General features: G+C 38.2%; 2 protein-coding genes across 2 annotated transcripts in view; one reads left to right on the top strand and one right to left on the bottom strand.

Moving 5' to 3' along the window:
* PARP14 (poly(ADP-ribose) polymerase family member 14) overlaps nt 1–11,980 on the bottom strand; it is a 94,301-nt gene extending 82,321 nt beyond the window's left edge. Inside the window, 1 exon segment of the mRNA XM_074214659.1 lies at nt 11,333–11,980. Within this exon segment, the coding sequence (XP_074070760.1) occupies nt 11,333–11,522 (190 nt within the window). The 5' untranslated portion in view covers nt 11,523–11,980.
* Nucleotides 11,686–20,549, top strand: part of PARP9 (poly(ADP-ribose) polymerase family member 9) — a 45,485-nt gene continuing 36,621 nt past the window's right edge. The window contains exon 1 of the mRNA XM_074214660.1: nt 11,686–11,739. The gene's annotated coding sequence lies outside the window, so the exon portion shown is untranslated. The remainder of the gene's footprint in view (nt 11,740–20,549) is intronic.

Genomic DNA, 20,549 nt, shown 5'->3' with positions numbered 1-20,549 from the left:
CTCTAAGCAATCTCCACACAGCTGCCAAAATAATCATCCTAAAGCTCAGATGTCATGTCACCCTCCCTAGTAAAAACTCTAATAGCTCCCTATTACATCCAGGACAAATATACAATCCTGTTTAGATTATTTTTAGTTGTTTTTTTTTTTGCAAGGCAAAACACTGTGCCACCTAGCCGCCCCCAATCTTGTTTAGATTTTAAAGACCTTCAAACCCTAATCCCTTTCCACCTTTCTACTCTTTTGAGATTTTACTCACCTCTTTGTGCAGCTTCATTGAACTTTTGTTCCTTAAGCACAATTCTCCAAGATATCTCCTGACTCAGTGCTTTTCCCTGACTGTTCCCTATGTTGGAAGCATTCAGCCTTCTCACCCTTGCCTCCTAGATTCCCTGACTTCCTTCTAGACAGTTCAAATAGCAACGTTTGCAGGAAGCCTTTCCCATTCCTTCAAGTCAATCACTCTGTGAGATAGTTAAATGGCAAGACTGCAATTTTTCAGGTTATATGGCAAAAGGAGATTGTTCCACAGTAATTCAAGGATACCTCCATTGTTCATCTCTCTAAAAAGGTAAAGGTGATTATCACAGGGGTATTTCTTTTGGGCACTGCTGGTCAGATTCTTGCCAGAGTCCTTCTCAATAGCTTGATCCTTCACCTGGAAGATGGTCACCTCCCTGAGACCTATTGTGGCTTCAAAAAGGGCCAGAGGAACAGTCCCTATGGTGTTTGCTGTCCAACAACATCAGGAAAAATGCCAGGAGCAGAACAAAGGTCTGTCTACAATATTTGTAGATCTGACCAAAGCTGTTGATACTGTCAGTTGTGAATTACATCAAAATTTGGTTGCCTAGATCACTTATGGGACATATGCTGTTCTAAAATAATTATCCAATGTATTTATTTATACCATTCTTGAACTTCTGGTTACAGTTCAAATTGATCTGTCAACCTTTAATATTTCAATGCTGTATTGGAATCCATGTTCTTATAAAAGTATTCTGAAATTGGCTTAGGAGCATGGAGTATTAATTTTGTTCTCTAGATTTTTCTGCATTGCTAATTTTCAAGTGCCCCATCTTGGGACTCCTGGCTTTTCTCCTTACTGGCCTCTTTGGTCTCTGCTAATTGCTAAATATTTTTCTGAGGTTTGTTTCTCCAAGATGCAAGAAGTACATCTGCAATAGTGGCTTCTACTAGATGCCAATCAACTAGTACCCTGACAAACCCCATCCTATGAACCATGCCTCATTTGACTTCCCACTACAATACATTCCCCTCCAAATGGGCCCTGATAGAATAAATAAGGCACGCACACTTCCCCCTTTTAACTTTGAAGAAGTTACATAAGACTGACTTCCATCCCAATTCCTAGATGAATCTGGGTTCCAAATTTTTGAGGGGGGGGATATGAAACAAGGTATAGGGAAATTATGTAATCATTTACTATGCTGGACTTGAAGGACACAGGACAGGAAAGACTAGGACCTAGAACACCTGAACACCTAGAATGCCACTCATGAACAATGGTACTATCTTAAGCACTCCTGGGGGAGATGCCTGTGGCATGTGCATTGGAGAATACCTGGAGTTAAACCAATCCCCAGGTACCACCCTAGTCCCACTCATCATGGAAATTAATTTAAGAAAGAATCCTAGGGGTGGAGCTCTTGAACCAAGTGCTCTGGCCTATGCTGCTGGAGCAGTATGGCCTCAGATCATGTGACTGGATTTATGTTGATCTAAGTTTTTTTTTTCTTTCTCTCCTGGGCTCTTTTCCTTCTCTCTTCTTTCTTCTAAGTTTCTTTCCCTGGATGTATCTAGATCTAATTTTCTTTCCCTCTCCTTCTCTCTTTCAATGAGACTACTTCTTTCCTAGATTATAACTACCAATATGGGCCTAATTGCAAGTTGGATCCCTGTGGGTCTAAATCTAGTCATTCCCCCCCCCCCATTCATTACTTATGGTTGTTTTCTTTCCCTCAGGTCTTCTCATCTCAATCTTTGTAATTCAGCCTGTCCTTAAGTAACTTACTTCTCTTCAGATGAATTTAATCTGTGAACTGTTTGCTAACAATTTTGCAAGACTTTAAAATCTAAGTTTTTCATAAAGAAATTGGGGGCAACTAGGTGGCACAGTGGATAGAGCATTGGCCCTGGAATAGTAAGACCTGAGTTCAAATCCAGCCTCAGACACTTAATAATTACCTAGTTGTGTGATCTTGGGCAAATTGCTTTACCCCATTGCCTTGCAAAAACTAAAAAAATAAAATAAAATTGGTTGCCCAGAAATTTATCAGAATTAAATGTCAGTTCCATGATGGCATGTTTGCTCAGCACCTGGATAACAGACATTGCTCTCTCAATTTCCCTGGCAACAATGGAGTGAAAAATAAGGTTGCATTCTTGCACTCATGCTTTTTAGCATGATGTTTTCAGTCATATTATCAGATGCCTTCAGTGAAGATGAAGATCAGTTACCATGCTGTTGGTAAATTCTTCAAGTTATAAAGGCTACATTGGAAAGTGGTGCGTGATTTTCTATTTGCAGAAGATTGTGCTCTCGATGTAGTTCTAAAGCTGAGATGCAGCAAAATATGGATCAATATTCTGCTGTTTGTGCTAATTTTGTCCAAATAATTAACACCAAGAAAATACAGGTGTTTGATCAACCAGCGCCACATCATTGACGTGTGGAACCATAGATTACAGAAAATAGAGAAATTTTGAATATTATGGATAAGTTCACTTACCATGGCAGGTTCACATTGATAATGAGGTTGTCACATGCATTGTCAGAGCTAGCTCAGTATTTGGAAGGCTCTCAAAGAAAGTATGGGAGAGAAGAGTTCTAATGACTGATTACCAAACTGAAGGTCTACAAAGCCCTTGTTTTGACCTCACTGCTATATGCCTGCAAAACCTGAATAGTCTATCATTGCCATGCCAGGAAACTGAATTGCTTCCATTTGAATTGTCTTAGGAAGATCCTGAAGATCATCTGGCAGGAGAAGGTACCAGACCAAAGTCCTGGTCACTGAAATCCTTTCTCACACTAAACTGACAAGTATTCAAACGTTACCACAGAGAGCACAACTATGATGGGCTGGTCACCCATGTGTACACCACACCAAATGTGCACTTACCAAAAAAGAGTATTATATGGAGATCTCACACAGGGCAAGTGTTCACAGGGGGCTCTTAAGAACTTAGAAATTGATTGTGCAGCATGGGAGTCACTGGCACAGGACCACCCAGAATGGTGTGTCCTTCTCAGAGAGGGCATTGTGCTCTATGAGCAAAGTAAAATTGAAGCAGCTCAATGGAAACATGAAATGCATATGTTTCAAGAAACCATCCCAAGTGTTCACTTGGATTATTTGTGCCCACCTGTTGTAGAGTATTCTAAGCTATATTGGTCTGATTAGCCACATTTGGATACACTGTAACTTATCTCTAACTTAATGATGTAATTCTTTAAGAAGGAATAATAAAAACCAACCAACTAAGTGATAAGGTTGGGATTTAAACCTGCTTTTTTTTTTTTTGGAGATGCTGGCAAAATTTGAACATCCCCCCCCATTATATTTATATTGTCCTTTAATTTAGGAATGAAGTTTCTTATTCAATTATTTGAAGCTACATGATACTCAGGTACTAAGTCAAACTTAAGTTGAAATTTTGTCAATTCTAGATCTTCTCTGATAAGAATTTTTATTCTTTCCCTCATTTTTTTCTTTTCCAACTCATTATTTTCTTTTCAATACTTTGAGGTCTGTAAAACCAGGCTTCATAAAGAGTTTTTGTAAGTAGACTTGTCCAACCTGATGTAGGATAGGGCACTACAGACAAAAGATGGTAGGAAACGGAACTGTAATATCAAGAAGATGAGAAGTCAAAGGCCAGGAGGATCAGTGTGATTAGATCTGCATTTCCCTGTCCGTTGCTGTGTTAGGACAAAGATAACCTTGTGTTAATATTCAATGGAAGTGCTTCATTTTATTCCAGCATTAAACCTAAACTAAGGGAATATTAGCTTCTCATTCCTACAATCAGGAAAGACTTCAATCCAGTTAAATAAAATGAACATGTAAGTTATATGCAAGTATAATTAGCAGACAGGTTACGAAAATAAAAATGACAATTCTACCTAAATTAAATCTTTATTTAGGGCCATACCAAACATCCAAAAAATTACTTAAGTGAACTAGAAAAAAATAGCAACTAAATTCATATGAAGAAACAAAAGGTCAAGAATATCAAGGGAATTAATAAAAAAATGCAAAGAAAGGTGGCCTAGCCATGCCAGATCTAAAATTATGTTATAAAACATCAATCATCAAATCTGTCTGTACTGGCTGAGAAATAGAGTGGTGGATCAGTGAAGAGATTAGGTGCGAAAGAGAAAGCAGTAAATGACTAAAGTAATCTGCTGCTTGATAAACTCAAAGATTCCAACTTCTTGGGATAAGAACTAACTCTTTGATAAAAACTACTAGGAAAACTGGAAGATAGTATGGCAAAAACTTGTAATAGACCAATATCTCATACCCTATACCAAGATAAAGTCAAAATGTGTGCGGGAGTTAAGATATAAAAGATAATATTATAAACCAATTAGGAAAATAAAGAATAGTTTACCTGATATGGAAAGCAGAGCACTTTATGACCAAAGAGATAGAGAACTTTATAAAAAACTAGATAATTTCAATTACATTAAATTAAAAAGTTTTTGCACAGACAAACCACTTTAACCAAGATTAAAAGGAATGTGGTAAATTGGGAAACAATTTCATTTTTACTAGTGTTTCGAACAAAGGATTCATTTCTAAAATCTGAGTCAAATTTGTAAAATAAGAAGTCATTCCCTAATTGAAAAAAAAAAGGTTAAAGGATATGGAAAGACAAAAAGAAATCTAGTCTCTCTCTAAATCATTGTTGATTAGAGAAATGCAAATTAAAGCATCTTTGAGGTATCACCTCACACATATCAAATTGGCCAATAAGACTAGAAAGTATAATGACCAATGTTGGAGGGGATGTGGAAAATTTGGAATACTAAGGCATTTTTGGTGGAGTTGTGAACTGATCCAACCATTCTGGAGAGCAATTTGGAATTATGCCCATAGGGCAATAAAACTGTGCATACTTTTGATCAGCAATACCACTTCTGGATCAATATCTTGAAAAAATCATGAAAAGTTAAAATACCCCATTTTCAAAAATATTCTTAGCAGCTCTTTTTATAGTGGCAAAGACCTGGAAATTGAGGGGATGCCTATCAATTGAAGAATGGCTAAACAAATTATAGTTTTTTTTTGTGTGTGTGTGTGTGTGATGGAACTATATTGTTCCGTAAGAAATCAGGAGGGATGTGATTTCAGAAAAGCCTGATAAGACTTGTATTAATTGATGCTGAATGAAATGAGCAGAACCAGAAGAACTTTATACACACTAACAACAGTATGAGGTGATGATCAACCAGAATGGATTTGTTCATTTTAGCAGTATGATAATCAAAGTCAACTTTAAGGGACTTGTGATGGAAAACACCATCTGTATCCAAAGAAGTAACTGAGATGTTTCAATGAAGACCAAAGCTTATCTTCAATTTTTAAAAGTTGTCTTATGTATTTATGCCTTTTTGGTATTGCTAATGTTTTGTTGAATCTGATTCTTCTCTCACAAGACAATCAATTTTGAACTATATTTAGCATGGCTACAAAGGTTGAGCCTATATCGGATTGCTTTGTCAGGAGAAAAGGGGAAGGGAAAGAGGAAGAAAAATTGTAAAACTCAAAACCTTGCAAAAAAAATTGATAAAAAACAACTACCACTGTATGTAGTTGGAAAAACAAATAACATATTTGTATGATTAAAAATATATATAATTGGCAGAATTGGAATTTCTATACCTTCCTCCCTCCAATTTTAAGGATAGGAACCATTCCTTTCCCTTCCTAAACATATAGGGGACCAAGTCACAGGAGCAGGGACCTATCTTTTCTATTTCTATGTATCTTTCAAACTTTATGCTTGGAATAGATCTCTGAAAACATTCCTAAAGTAATAGATTTTTAGAATTTTTAGAACTTTCAGGGAACTTGCAAGAGATTTACTTATCCAAATCCCTGGATTATATAGATAAGAATCATGAAACCCCAAAAGGAAAAAATATTTCAAGAAGAAGAGGGAAACTGGAAAGTCCAAAAGGAAAAGAAGTTAGAGTTTCAAGAAAAAAAATCTCTTTTCTTTTACTCTTTCTCTTTCTCTTCTTTTTCCTCTCTTCCTCTTATTTCTTTCCTTCTTTCTTTTTTATTTGTTTATTTCTTTCTTTCAACACTGTAGATTCAGAAAATGAATAGAACTCAGAATAAGCAGATCAACATTTACTAGTCTTGTGACTTTGAGCAAGTCACTTAAACCCTTCTGGACTTCAACTTTCTTTTCTAGAAAATGAGAAGTTTGGACTTAAGTGACATCCAAGGCTTCTACTGTAGTTGTGAATTGGTGATCCTTTGACTTCTTCACTATAGATCCTCAGATAGAGTTACAGGAGATTTGTGGCTAATTTTTTTTTCTATCTTATCAGCAAAATGAGCTTTTCTAAGCCTTGTGATGGAACATACCACCCATACCTAGAGAAGGAACTGTATAGTTTAAATAGAGACCAAAACTTGCTATCTTCAATTTTTTTTAGGTTTTTTGCAAGGAGGAAGAAAATTGTGAAATTGAAAACCTAACAAAAATGATTTTTGAAAACTATCTCTGCATATGGTTGGGAAAATAAAAAGAATGTATAAAATTTTAAAAAATGAGTTTTTCTATTCTTTTTAAAAAATTTGTTAGGTTGCTCTTCCTGAAAAATCCACCTTTTCTCTGAATTACAGGGCAAAGATGGATTTGCTCTCTCCTAAACTAAAAGGAAGTGGATATGGGGTAAGCAGGGATCCAAGTACTTCTGAAAACTAAATTTGGGAATAGGATAGGTTTTTCCTGGAAAGATGGAATTGTTAAAGGTAAAATTTCTGATTAGGAAGAGTTAGAGTTTTACTAAAACAGGTTTTTTATCAAACACAAATCAAATGATGTTTTCCACCTAAGACCAAGGAAGGAGGTGCCCCAGTGATAAAAGATTTAATCTTAAGAGGTATATTCATGGGTATGGAATTCTAGTGGACCAGATGGGGCTACAAGCGAGACCTGTGGATTACAAAGAAAAAAAAACTCAGCAGAGAACACCTGGGTGGGATTTTCAATTGCTTTAATGGGTGCCAGATAGAGTAATGCAAAAGTGACTTATTACTTAAACAGATATTTGATGAATACTACCAGAATCAAGGAGATAATAAGACAATAGATTGTTGGTCTTGGGAGGCAGAAAGATCTGAGTTTAAAGCCTTCTACAGATATTTACTGTATATTCTCAATAAAAGACTTAACATTTCACTCTCAGTTATCTGATCTGTAAAATGGGAATAATCATAATACCCAATTCACTTTTAGGATCAGATTGCAATCTGATCTTGTGTTAGCTAGAATATTTGAAAATATTCCTCCATTTCTTTTGGTTTCTTAGTTTTGTTAACATATTACCTGGCTACTCTTTATATTTCTTCTGATTTTTGTTGTGAGCATCAAGACACAGGACAGCTCTTAGGAAAACTTAAAGTGCTATGTGAAACCTATATGGTTAGATTCATCAATTATGATTACTTTGGACTGCTAGGCGGCGCTGTAGCATAGTGGACAAGAGCATCAGGGACTACTACCTAAGAAAGAGATGCACTCCCTCTAGCTTTATCTCTCTCCCTCCCAACTCCTCTCCTCTCTCTCTCTCTCTCTCTCTCTCTCTCTCTCTCTCTCTCTCTCTCTCTCTGTTTAGATTCCTTTTGTTTGTATAGTCGTTTCCAGATGCCTCACAAACACAGGCACACACAGACACACACACAAAGAATTGAAGTGTCCCACATAACAAACATAAGCCATTAGGCAAATCATCCATCTCAAAAGGTGTATCACTCTCTGTGCTTTATGTTCCCAACTCTCTACTAACAAGATGAACAAGTGATTTACTATGTTTACTTCTGCACCAAGTTTAGTGGTGTATCAGAGTGCATTTTTCTAGTAGTTTCTTTTATTGGTATTTGTTACAGGACCTCCCCCCTACAAAGTAGGTTAGGATAGTTCTTTTCCACAAAGGAAATTATGTCCAAGGTTTGATTAGTCCAAATCTAGACTACTTTTATAAAACTGAAAGGAATCCATGCCCAAGATGTGATTGACCCAAAGGGGATAAAACTCAAGACACCTAGCTGTAGTGGGAGCTTCCTGGTGGTCTTCCATGGTAGCTATGTTAGTGTCCAGCCTGATTGGGGCCCTTCAGAACTGGCTGATGTCCAAAGATCAAATGTCATCACTGCCTTCCAGTGACACTTTTTGGAATGATTAAGGCATTTCCTATGCAAATAAGAGGGTTCAGTTTATCTGAGTCAAGCTTTACTATATCCCTATTGAATATCCTTATTATGCCATGGTTTTATAAGCCTTCCTCTGAAAACTGTTGAATTATATATGTTTGTGTGTGTGTGTGTTTCTTATTTCATTCCAGTATTAGACTTAACTATTCATCCCAGTATCAGACTTAACTATTGGAGCATCAGCTCTGAATCAAGCCCAACCCATGACTAGAGCATGTCATTGATACTGAAATCAGGATTAAAGTCAAGGATAATGCACATACAAATAGCACTATCTGATGGTTAAATACTGCAGTCTGGCACACTTTGGCAAGACCCCCTTCTGGCAGTGCATGAGCAATGAAACAGAGAGAAGGCCTCCATAGTAGAAGAGTGATTTGCTTAGTGCAGGGGCAGGGAACAGTTTGAACTGAGAAATCCTTTGGTCTGGTGCTGCCATAGCAACTGCACGAGGTACTTGATGTTCAATAAATCTAGAAGCTTAAAAAGCTTGATGAATTAAATATTTGACCAAATTTACCAGGCTGATTTTAAGTGGATAATTTTGTATGGCCAAGTGAATGATGTTATAAATATCCAAATGGCCCTTGGTAGAAAAAAAAAGGTTCCCCATTCTGGTTTAGTGGGTGGTGTGAGAGAAGGTTGACAGAGGAAAAAAAGAACCAGGTCTAAAATTCCATGGTGACTATTAACCATCACGGAACATCTGAATTGTCCATATAAGAAAGATTCAGGTAAATTGGCCCAAAACACTCAGGAGCTAGAGAGAGAATCTGATGCAGAAGTGAAAAGTGTGCTGCTTTTTACTAAGAATAGGGTAGATCCGAGCGAGAATGAGACTTAACAATGCTAAGAAAGTCTGGGGCTAATGCTATTACTTGCCCCAGAGTGCAGAGGACAGAAGGATTTTCTTTCATCAATAATGAAGGAACTAGGGACATTTCAAGAAAAATTTAAATAGCAGCCTGAAAATTCACTGGGGCAATGGCTAGTAAGGGCATCATCCAGTGAGCCTATGTGGAAAGCCTTTCTGAAGTAGAGTTCTATTAGCCTGGAAAATTCTCAGAAGACTAACTCAAGAAGTCAACTAAATAAATGCAGTAGATGGAGATAACTCTTTCTTTTTGAAGTGGCTAGCATGGGGATTTTTTTTTTTGTATGTGGCCTTCTAAAAATCCATCCCCCCTAAAGCCCTCTGTGGGCATCTGCAAGGAAAGGAGTAAAATCCCTAAGGGAAATAAATATTCTAAGTATATGCCTTCCCTTACCTCCACCTCCCACAGCCTATGACTAACCTGCACAAAGGGCAATTTAGACTCTTACTTCTGGATGGAGCCCTTCCTGAATAGCATTAACTTTTAGCTCTGGGTTACCTTTGTTATGCATCCATATAGGTATAGGGGTATATGTACTGCTGAAATTGAGACTAACAGGACAGTAGTGGCTAGGGCAAATATTGTCAGTAGGGAGAGCCACTCTAAGGATGGCTAAAGGAGGCATGAGAGAGGAATTTCAGAGTAAAGTCTGGAGAGAAATGAATCTGTAATAACTGAGGCCTTCCTGAATGCCATTAAAAAACAAGGAACCTCTCAACAATACCACCCTCCACCCCTAAACCCTTTCAGGAAATGAGTGGGTTGAAACAACTGAGAGGAAAGATGATCTTAACTTGTTTATGTATCTGAATAGCAAAGTCTTCTGTAAATACTCCTTTTCCATTAACTTCATAGGACCAATGTGCTGCTTTTTCAGTGACTTGTGGATTGAATGATTTTACTTTCTTTAAAAGAACTTTGTTATCATTCATACTTTCCCAAGTCAATTATGTTTCACAGTATTTCTTAGTTTTATATTTGCCTTCAAGGTCTACTTTTGCTACTTCTGCATTCTGACACTGTGTTACTTAGAATCTTAATGTGGAAGAAATTAAAGCTTTATCTGTTTCCTTCTCTTCTACCTGATTATTATTCATATCTAGAACTTCACTAAACCTAAACCCCAGATACTGACCTTTATGAGGGACATGGAATGCTAAATGAAACCTCAGAAAATCCAGAGTCTAAACCATTGAGTCAAAGTTTGAGGAAGTGAGTGAATAATGAGCATCCAAATGATCCAGACATATTCTTCATCCCTCTTTCCCTTCCCCAACCCCTGGAACTGCCCCTCAATTGGCAATTCTCTTTCCCAGTGGGTGTATCAGCCAACTTCTTCCCGAAAGAGTTTGGGGATGGACAGTTGGTAACTTGCTTCTTCCCAGAAAGAGTTTGGTTGGTAAATGTTGGGAGATTTCTGTTTTTCTAAGGACACCGAGGAGGTGAAAGCACACAACTATGATGAATGTAGGTTGTCCTAGTACAAGGGGATGGATTCCTTACCTCCCTAGGGGATAGTCCCGAGTTCCTGAATGAAGGTGAGAAAGGAGTAATACAATTCCAAGGAAACAAAAAGGTAGACAGACCCTCAAGAGGCCTCTGGAGGGGTAAAAATTTATCCAAAAGGCACAGCTAGAGTTAGAAAGACGTAAGTACCAATATGGCCTGAGAATATTTATTAATTCTGTGACCCTGGGGCAAAAACTACACCCTCTTATGTTTCCTCAATTGTAAAAATGAAAGAATAGTAGTAGCACCTTCCCCCCAAAGCAGTAGTGAGGATTAAATGACGTGATATTTGTAATATTTTAGACCATTATCCCCGGCTCTTAGCTGAATTTCCAAGCTCTGGTAATAACCCCAAGCCTGTGGCCCTGGGCCATTTCTGGCTCAGGGTGGGCCCCACTCTCCCAGTTCGCCTCGGCTTCCCGCCCACCCTGTCTCGGTCCAGCAGCCCCCCAGCCCCTTCCCTCTCACCTTCTCTTTCCAAAAACTCTATCCAGAAGGTGTCTTCGGCGGGGCCGGCTTTGACCGTGCACTCGCCTCCCCCGGACTTCTTCGGACTCTGGAAATACTTTAGCAGTTTCTTCTCTAGGCCAGGACAGCGCTTGGGCACCTGGACCAGGACCCGGTAGGGCGGGCCCCGGGCAACCCCGGCAGTGGCCATCGAGGCAGGGTCGGGGCTTGTCGCCCGAGGAGCCGGAGCTTCGGAGGGGATGGCTGGGGAGAGGGAGGTGCTGTCTGCTCTCTCCCCGGCTCCTTATCCGCTCCCCCACCCCTCTAGAGCTGGCCTGCAAACTTTTAGTTTCGTTTCCCCGAAGCTGCCTTAGTATTCCCAGCTTCAGCACCATTTCCTCTGGTAGCTGTAGACGACTCTCCTTCAGGTAAGCAAAGCCTGTGCTAGGGTCTTGGGGGGCAGGGGGGACAAAAACCACCCTAGACTCCCCGTTACCTTCTCCAGCCTCCCCTCTCGGCTCTTCTCCCGGATCGGAGACCCCTACTCTCTCTTCCTTTCGCCTGCGCTTGGAAATGGGCTCAATCCCCCTTTTTCATAAATATCCAGAAATCTTGAAACCATACTAGCTCGTGCTTCTTTGTTAAAAGATAGCGCGCAGTTGATTATCAGAGGCCTGCCAAAAGGACCTTTCAGCCTCAAAGTTTTAGTCTCAGAGAGTCATAGATTATATTTTAGAGAGCACCGATTCCTATGCCCTAATAGTAAAAGGAGGGAAGTGAGCCTCAGAGAAGTTATGACTACTGGAAAGGAATAAACAATTATACAGACTCCACACAGAGTTTACCCTGGATAGAGCACTGGCCCGGAGTCAAGAGGACCTGAGTTCAAATCCAACCTCAGACGCTTATTTGACACTTGAGTAGCTGTGTAACTCTGGACAAATCACTTAGCCCTGATTGCCTCATATCCAGGACCATCTCCAGTCCTGATTCATATCTGACCCCTGGACCAGGATGGCAAGGCTGGTGATTTATTTAGCACAGCACCCCTGCCCCCAAGTCCAATTCGTGTGTTTGCCTCCCCTCCCTGAGGTCATGGTTTTCTTCAAAGAACAAAAGATAAACAAGAAGAAGACCTTAACAAATAGCTTATCTGAACTTCAAAACCCTTTTGTGGTAGGTGCTGTTATAATGCCATTTTGAAGTTGAGGAAACTGAAGAAAACAGAGGTTAAGAGTCTTGCTTAGGATCACACAGGGAATGTCTGAGACTGGATTTGAATTTAAGTCTTCCTGACACCAGACCCAGTGCTCTATGCACTGGGCCACCAAACTATCTTTGGGATGAAGGAGTTGTGAAGGGATTTTCAAACCCAGGTCACAGGATTTCAGAGTCAGCATTGTTTCCCCCCTTTCCCACTTGTTGCCACTCCCTATCCTGAACATTCTGATGGTGTTTACTCCTGTTCCTTTGACTTCTATTTGAGTCAAGAAAAGGATTATAGAGAGTGATTATATCCATGAAGTTTTTTTTAAAAAAAGGCAAAAAAAGATATATATGTATCTTTTTAAGTTGTGTCCTGTTTTAAGAAAACTGTCTAAGCAAATATTAATTTATCAAATTGATGAGTTTTGTTGTGGACCTATTGAATTCAAAATAGAATGCTGAGGGACACATATCTATTGGCCAAGACAAAAATGAAGATCAAGGAGACTGAGGGAGGGGTTAGACAATAAGGAGAATTAAGGAATACAGTGTGATAACAATTCCAGAGAGGAGAAAATGTCCAGTAGAAAAAGGTCAAAAAAGCAGTGTCAAATATTGCAGAAGACAAGAAGGTTGAAGACTTTTAAAATGTCATTAGATTTGTTAAGGAAAACTCATTGGTTACTTTGGAGAAATCAATTTCAGTTAAACAATAAAGCAGTAAGAGAAGAAGGGAAATCCAGCTGATATAAAAGGATATATATATATATATATATATATATATATATAGCCTTTTAAAGGAATTTATCAAAGAAAGAAAGGAGGTGATACAACCTAATGAGGATTCTTTTTGAGGTTGAGGGAATATGAGCATGTTTGTAAGCAGCAGAGAAAGAATTAACTGATGGGGAAAATTGAAGTTTAGAGATGTGTGGGACAAATGCTACTTAAATAAATTTCGGAGATCTCTCAAGGTATGAAGAGAAAGCTTTATTCGTTTCTCAAGGAAGGGGCCACAATTACAGAGATTGAGGCAAAAGCAAAAGACCCAAGAATCACATTTAGCCTAACTCGATTCCCAACCCCCCCCCCCACTGACCCACCCTCAGTAATGAGGAATGTGGTTTTACAATCTAGACTAATCCAGGGGAAAGAGCATAAAACTGAAACTGAAACCAGATTATCTCTTCAGCCCCAGGAATTGAATAGTCTTCTGGACTTCTACAGATAAGGTGGGGTCAGTTGATGCTTCACCAATGTCCCTGAGGTTGCTGTGTCAAGGGAGGAGGGGCACATAATTAACTATTCTCCAATCTATAATATTCTACTGAAGAAATCTCAGACTTTATCCCACTCAGATAGTAGAGATCTGGTTCTTTCAGAGACCAGGAAAAAATGGGAGGGAATGAGATCAAGGAGGAAAATGATTTGACCTTGGCCAGAAGAAGGGCTATCTCAACAGAAATTGAAGTGAAGGAAATGGCTTTAGTAAGAAAGAATGTCAGATGTGAAAAAGGAGGTCTTCAACTAAGAGAAAAGGGGAAGGTTGCTGTGAGAAGTTTGAAGGAAGCAAGGAAGGACTGGAATATCATATTTCTTCCTTCCCCCTTCCTTTCTTCCCCTCTAATAAAACTGCTAGATTCTTCTTGAGAGCAAAGATCATCTCATTTTTGTTTGTGTATTCCTGGTGGCTGGCACAGTACCTAGCCATAGTAGATACTAACTATTGGTTGAATTGGATTATTCTGAAGGTGATTGAGTGTCTAGCATTCTGAGCTAGCAAGTCTGACATATTTGGTTAGTCTCTTGAATGTATAACCTTCCTAAATGGGTCCTTTAGGTCCTTTCTTCTCATCAGGAGACAACTGACAACACAAAGACATCCAAAGAATTAACTAAAGAAAACAGAGGAGAAAAAGTAGGTCAGAGAGCCAGTCACTTTTCTTTTGTTTTTTTTTTTTTTGCTAGGCAATGGGGTTAAGTGACTTGCCCAGGGTCACACAGCTAGGTAATTATTAAGTGTCTGGGCCTATATTTGAACTCAGGTCCTCTTGACTCCTATTTGCCCTGAGCCAGACATTTTTCAACTTTGTATCTTTAACACATGGCACAATGCTTATACATATTGGTCACTTAACCAATTGGTTGTTTATTAAAAGAAAATCTTTGCTCAGCCTTGCCATTAATAATGAAGTAAATTCAGGTAGAGAAAATTAAAAAAAATTTATTAAGCATCCCAAGGCAGCAAGGTATTGAAAGTAAAAACTGGGCAATGATTTCAAACTACTTGCTTCTTTTATAGACATAACAAGAGCAAGATAATCCTGATATGTACATGTTCCAAAAGAGGATGGGCCATTGCTTTTCAACCCTCCCCCCACTTGCTGCATCTTAGTTAAAGAAAATGAGAGATAAGGGGGATGGGATAAAATACATATGATTATATGCTGACTATCAGGTGCCAGTGATACCAAGTACAAAGGATGCTTTTTCCAACAGATTGGTTCACACATAGCTGAAGACATTCGAGACTGGAAATTATGATATCATTCAGAGTGACAACAGAAACTAAAATATGTTGGGAAAGTATTTGTATTATAAACACACACACACACACACACACACACACACACACACATATGACTTAGCACAATTACATAGGGCCATAATTCTGATTGAAGTTTTCCAGGTTTCAGACCACTTTGGAATTGAGGAAAACTATGGACCATTCTTCTATTCAATTATCTTTTGTTGTGGTGGTGGTGGTGATGGTAGAGATGCCTTGACTTGTGGGTGAATTTAAGTGAGCCAGGACTTGGAAAAGTCAGCTTCCTTCCCTCTCGCCCATTCCAAAGATAAGACAAAGGTCAAGACAACTGGCCATGGCCCATTGTTAGTGGGTTTTTCTAAATAAAGGTCTTTCCCAGTTTTCAGTTTCGCTGAGGCAATGCTCAGGGGTAGGGAAGAATTGAGACAAATCAGTGGCCTAATTTAACATAAAAAGAAATCTCTCTAGAAGGAGAAGATGGAATTTCCAACCTTACAGAAAACAATAGCTATTTACACTCCTTCTTTAAACAATGAACTACCTAGGTTTGAACTGGGGCTATTATTGATCATTCAATGGAAGCCAAAACAATTTGACATAAACTAAAGGGAAAGCTAGGTGGCTCAGTGGATTGGGGGCCTTCCTCAAACATTTACTATGTGAGCCTGGACGAGTCACTTAACTGCATCTGTCTTAAGAGTCCCTTTCTATAAAATGAGCTGGAGAAGAAGTGGCAAACCATTTCATTACTTGCCAAGAAAGCTCCAAATGCAGTCAAAAAAGGTGAACACGACTGAAAAAAAACCACTGAACAATTGATGTTTTTTATTTTGTTTTTTTTTACTTTTAGAAAGATTTTATTTATTTTGAATTTTACATGAACAATTGATGTTAATAGAATCAGAGATCTAGAACAGGAAGTGATTCCAGAGCTCATTTAGTCATTTAGTCAAAATCTCTTATTTTACAAATGAGGAGACAGATCCGTGAGAAGTTGGAGGAAGTTTCCACAGTGGCAAAGCCAGGATTTTAATTCAGGACATTTGCTTTGCACTGTGTCATGCGTGATCCCTGTTAGAAATAATCCCGACAAAGAAGTTATTTCTTACCAAAATGCCCATGTGTTCCCCCGTGAAATCAGGAAGGAGGTTTTATTGATACAATCTTGCAAGAGGGGATATCTATTCATGGACAGATAATATGTGAAGCTTGGGGCTTCAGTCTTTTATCCTTTCTCGAAAGTAAGTCCCTCCCATATTTCTGCATTGTCTGGGTAGTGCCGGGGTTACAACTCCTTCCTGTCAGCCTACTATTATTTCCCTCATTAGTCCTACACAAAACAACTTTGATTCAATATCTTTTTCAAACAATTTGGATCCCTTTTAACTTGTTGGCTTTTTATACCATTTTATCTATGAAGATGGGTTTCTTGTTGTTGACATCTTGGTATGAATCTGGGTGTCCCTCATCCTGTCGATCTAGATTCTTCGAAATCAAATATAAATTGTTAGCTTTCCTTTATGTTAAGACCAAATTCCTTTCAGTCTACTGCAGATTACTGATTTCTAATCCACATCTTTCGCTGCTTTATTTTAACTATCTTTTAATAACACTATAAGCTTCTGGTCTCAATTTATTTCTCAAATGTAGAAATAAAAACTTAACTATTTATTACACTCCCTCTTTTTCTACTTTCTTAGAATTTCATTTCTACACTTTTTTCCAGATTTTTCAAATTTATCTAGCAACCTTCCATTTTCTTCTTCATATAGATTTTTATCCTTATTCTGTATTTCACTCAAGTGAGTACTGTACAACCATTTGTTTGATAAAGGCCATTTCTATCACCCTTTGTACTAATCCCAGAACATGTGGTATTATACAACATCCAACTGCTTTTAATATCCCTGCCACTATTGTTATGGAGGTTAAAATAGAGACCATAACTCCCATCTATTTCCCAAACCAATTTTCTAGCAACTTTATTTAGAAGTTTATTAATTACAGAATTCTCTGTCAATTCCTCAGACAAAGCTGTCAAACCTTGCAATGCCCTCATGCTTGTTCCATCAAGGGCTATGTTATTAGGGATGAAAGTACAAGTGCCTCCTAGTGCCACTTTTTCTGCTAATATCATATCAAATCAATAGCTATCCTATTTTCCCAGGCCTTCCTACTTGTAGCATTAAGTTGTTCAGCTATACCTTTAAAGGCATCTCTGGTGTAATTGATAGATCTCTTGTTGGTTATAATATAAAACTAATCCAATCTACATTTTTGAGTATAGTTACCTATCAGAATAGAAAAGATTCAAATCCAGAAGCTATCTGGTTCCTTAATATTCATCAGGTACTTGCCTTAGAGAGTACCTATATTATCTAGATAGATTTTTTTCATCAAAGAACCCATAAGGTATATCTCTTTTTTTTCCTTCTTAATTCAGTTAACTGATTTTTACTTTCTCTTTCAAATGCCAGAGTAAAAGAAATAACCAACCAAACCAGTGCACAGGTGCCTCCACAGTTCCTCAGCAGAGTGGCTAACTAGTGTTACCTCCACAATACCACCATAGATCTGTTCAAGATATATTCATCCTCCAGAATTTGCCAGAGTGATCCTTAGGCACATCCCAAGTTTCCCTGCATGAGGACAGTATTCTCAGTTTTGGTATCTTTCACCTTTCGGTGAGAGATAAGCTGAGTGATTTCTGTACCCAAGTTGAAAGGCTGGTACTGCCTTAATGCTTCCTCTTTTTGCAGGAGGGAATAGGTAGGACAGCTCACTAATTTTTTCCAGAGTTTATGGATTGAAACAGGAGGACCATACATTTAAAATAATTTTCATGTTTTCCCATGCCCAAAGGGATTGGTTCTATCTGGCTGGACAGGCATAGCAGATGCTTTTATTTAAGCTTTTAACTGTATATTTTACCCATTCTACCAAGGCATTTGAATCCTTATATGCTGTCTCTATTTCCATAGTCTGCTTCAAATCTTTGGCTCTTAGCACTTTCACAATCTTAGGATCATTTTGAATTAAAGACTGATCTATAGGTACAGCTTTCCCCTTTATAGTCTTGATGCTACTAGTAGAATTGTCAGAAGTAGGATCTTTTGCTACTGATAACTGAAGTACCACCCTGATATGAAGTCTTCCTAGGGGATCATTGCCAGAGATATCTGCTACCATTTACACTTAGCCTATCTGCCTTCTTGATTATACTTATTATTCTATTACATTCTAAATTTTTATAATTTGGGGGAGAATTGCCTTTATAAAATGAAATCTTATCTATTAATATTCCTCCTCCAGTAGTTAACCAACCCATTTTATACTGTATAGTTCACTATACAGCATCCCAGATAGGACAAGGTGAAAATTTTTTTTAAGTTGTTTTTTTTTTTTTGCAAGGCAAATGGGGTTAAGTGGCTTGCCCAAGGCTACACAGCTAGGTAATTATTAAGTGTCTGAGACCGGATTTGAACCCAGGTACTCCTGACTCCAGGGCCAGTGCCTTATCCACTATGCTACCTAGCCTCCCCAAGGTGAAAATTTTATATCATCCCCTGATCCTGCTGCTTCAGGGCATCAATACCTATTTTGTCCACTCAGCCATCTCTAATTATCTAAACCCCCACATTCTATAACTTGACAGGCATCCATTGCAGTTTGCAATTCTATCCTATCAGTTACTTTAACCACTAATTTCACTACTATTCCTTTCATTTGCCTTTCCATGATCATTATTAAGCCAGGGCAGCTAGGTGGTGCAGTGGATAGAGCACTGGTCTTGGATTCAGGAGGACAGGAGTTAGAATCTGGCCTCAGAAAAGGGACACTTACAGCTGTATGACATTAGACATGTCACTTAACCCTGATGGTTTCACATTTAGGGCCATCTCTAATAGGCCTGATTCATATCTGGCCACTGGACCCATATGGCTCTGGAGGAGAGTAAGGCTGGTGATTTAGCACAGAAGCCCCTCACTCAGATCCAATTCCCATGCTTATCATGGCATAAACTCCCTGATGTCATGTTCTTCTTTGAAAATGAAGGACAAACATTATTATTAAGGAAATTTAAATGATCATTTTTAATGTTTCCCATTTCTATCCTGTATAAAGTATTTTTAACAAGGTTCTGTTTATTTTGTCACAATACACTAATCAAATTTGTTAGTTATATGAAACTGTTGATCTTCATAATGTAACATTCATAGGATCAGAGGAAGACTTTATTTCCCAGTCTCCTTCTAAAGTGTCCAAATTGGAGTCTTCAGGTTCTCTTACTGGTCCTCTGTGACCAGAAGCACCAGGTATGGTCCTTCCCACTTGGGTTGTAATTTAATCTCTTTCCATGATTTGATCAGCATCCAATCTCCTGTATATATCTTGTGTACTGCAAACTCTAATGGTGGAGTCTGAGCCAAAAAAATTGGTGCTTTTTCCTAAGATCAGACAAAGAGGACAATAGAGTCAACACATAATCCCCTAGAAATTTATCCTTCTTCTTCTGACCTTCCTAAGTATGGTTAAACCAAATAATAGTTCATATGGTTCTAATTCTCAATAATACAAGTGGCAAACATTTAGTCCAAGGAAGTTTAGTCTTTAACATTGGTTTAGATAAATGTTTCTTTAGAGTTTGATTCATATGTTCAACCCAACCCCAAAATTGGGGAAGACACAGCGCATGAAAATTCCAAGCTATTCCTAAATGTTCCTTCACCTTTTGTAATACTTTAGATGTAAATGACTACCAGTCTGAATCTATATTTTCTACTAAACCATATGGAGGAATAATTTGTTCAAAGATTATTTTAGAATTCCTATTAGCTGTGGCTGTAACCATGGGGTAAGCTTCTACCTACCCCTTTAAATAGTCCACTATCACTAGAATATATCATGGTTTATCTGTCTTTGACATTTTTGGTAAAATCAATCAGAATACTCTGAAAAAATGGAGACTTGGTTCTATTCCTCCAGGAACTTTTAAAAATACCTTTTTATTTATTTTTCTGCATACTATACAGTCTTCACAGACCACCTTAGCTATAGTATAAATTCTTACACATCCTTACTTCCTTAACACCAGGCCACACATTGCTTGCACTCCTCAATGACTTCCTTGATGTAGGAGGGGCAAGATTTCCCTCATGATTGGCGTATTTAACATTTCTCTACCATCTGGTAAGAACCATCAATCTTTCTCAGTTTTTATTGCCCCTAATTTAATTAGATTTCTTTCTCATGTTAACTAAAAATTGGAATGGTTTTAGTTTGAGGTACTCAAGGGATTAAAACATGCATTGTCAAAGGTTCTGATGTTAGGGCAACTTCTTTACTCAAGTTATCAGTTAACCTGTTACCCCTGGCCTCAAATGAGTTTCCCTTCTGATGTTCATTTATATAGACTGCTGTAATCTCATGGGGGTAACAATAGATTTGTTAACACTTGCTTTATAAGGTCTCCATGTACTAATT

This window comes from Macrotis lagotis, chromosome 1 (assembly GCF_037893015.1).
Source record: "Macrotis lagotis isolate mMagLag1 chromosome 1, bilby.v1.9.chrom.fasta, whole genome shotgun sequence".
Lineage (NCBI taxonomy): Eukaryota > Metazoa > Chordata > Mammalia > Peramelemorphia > Peramelidae > Macrotis > Macrotis lagotis.
This window is presented reverse-complemented; position numbering and strand designations above follow the sequence as displayed.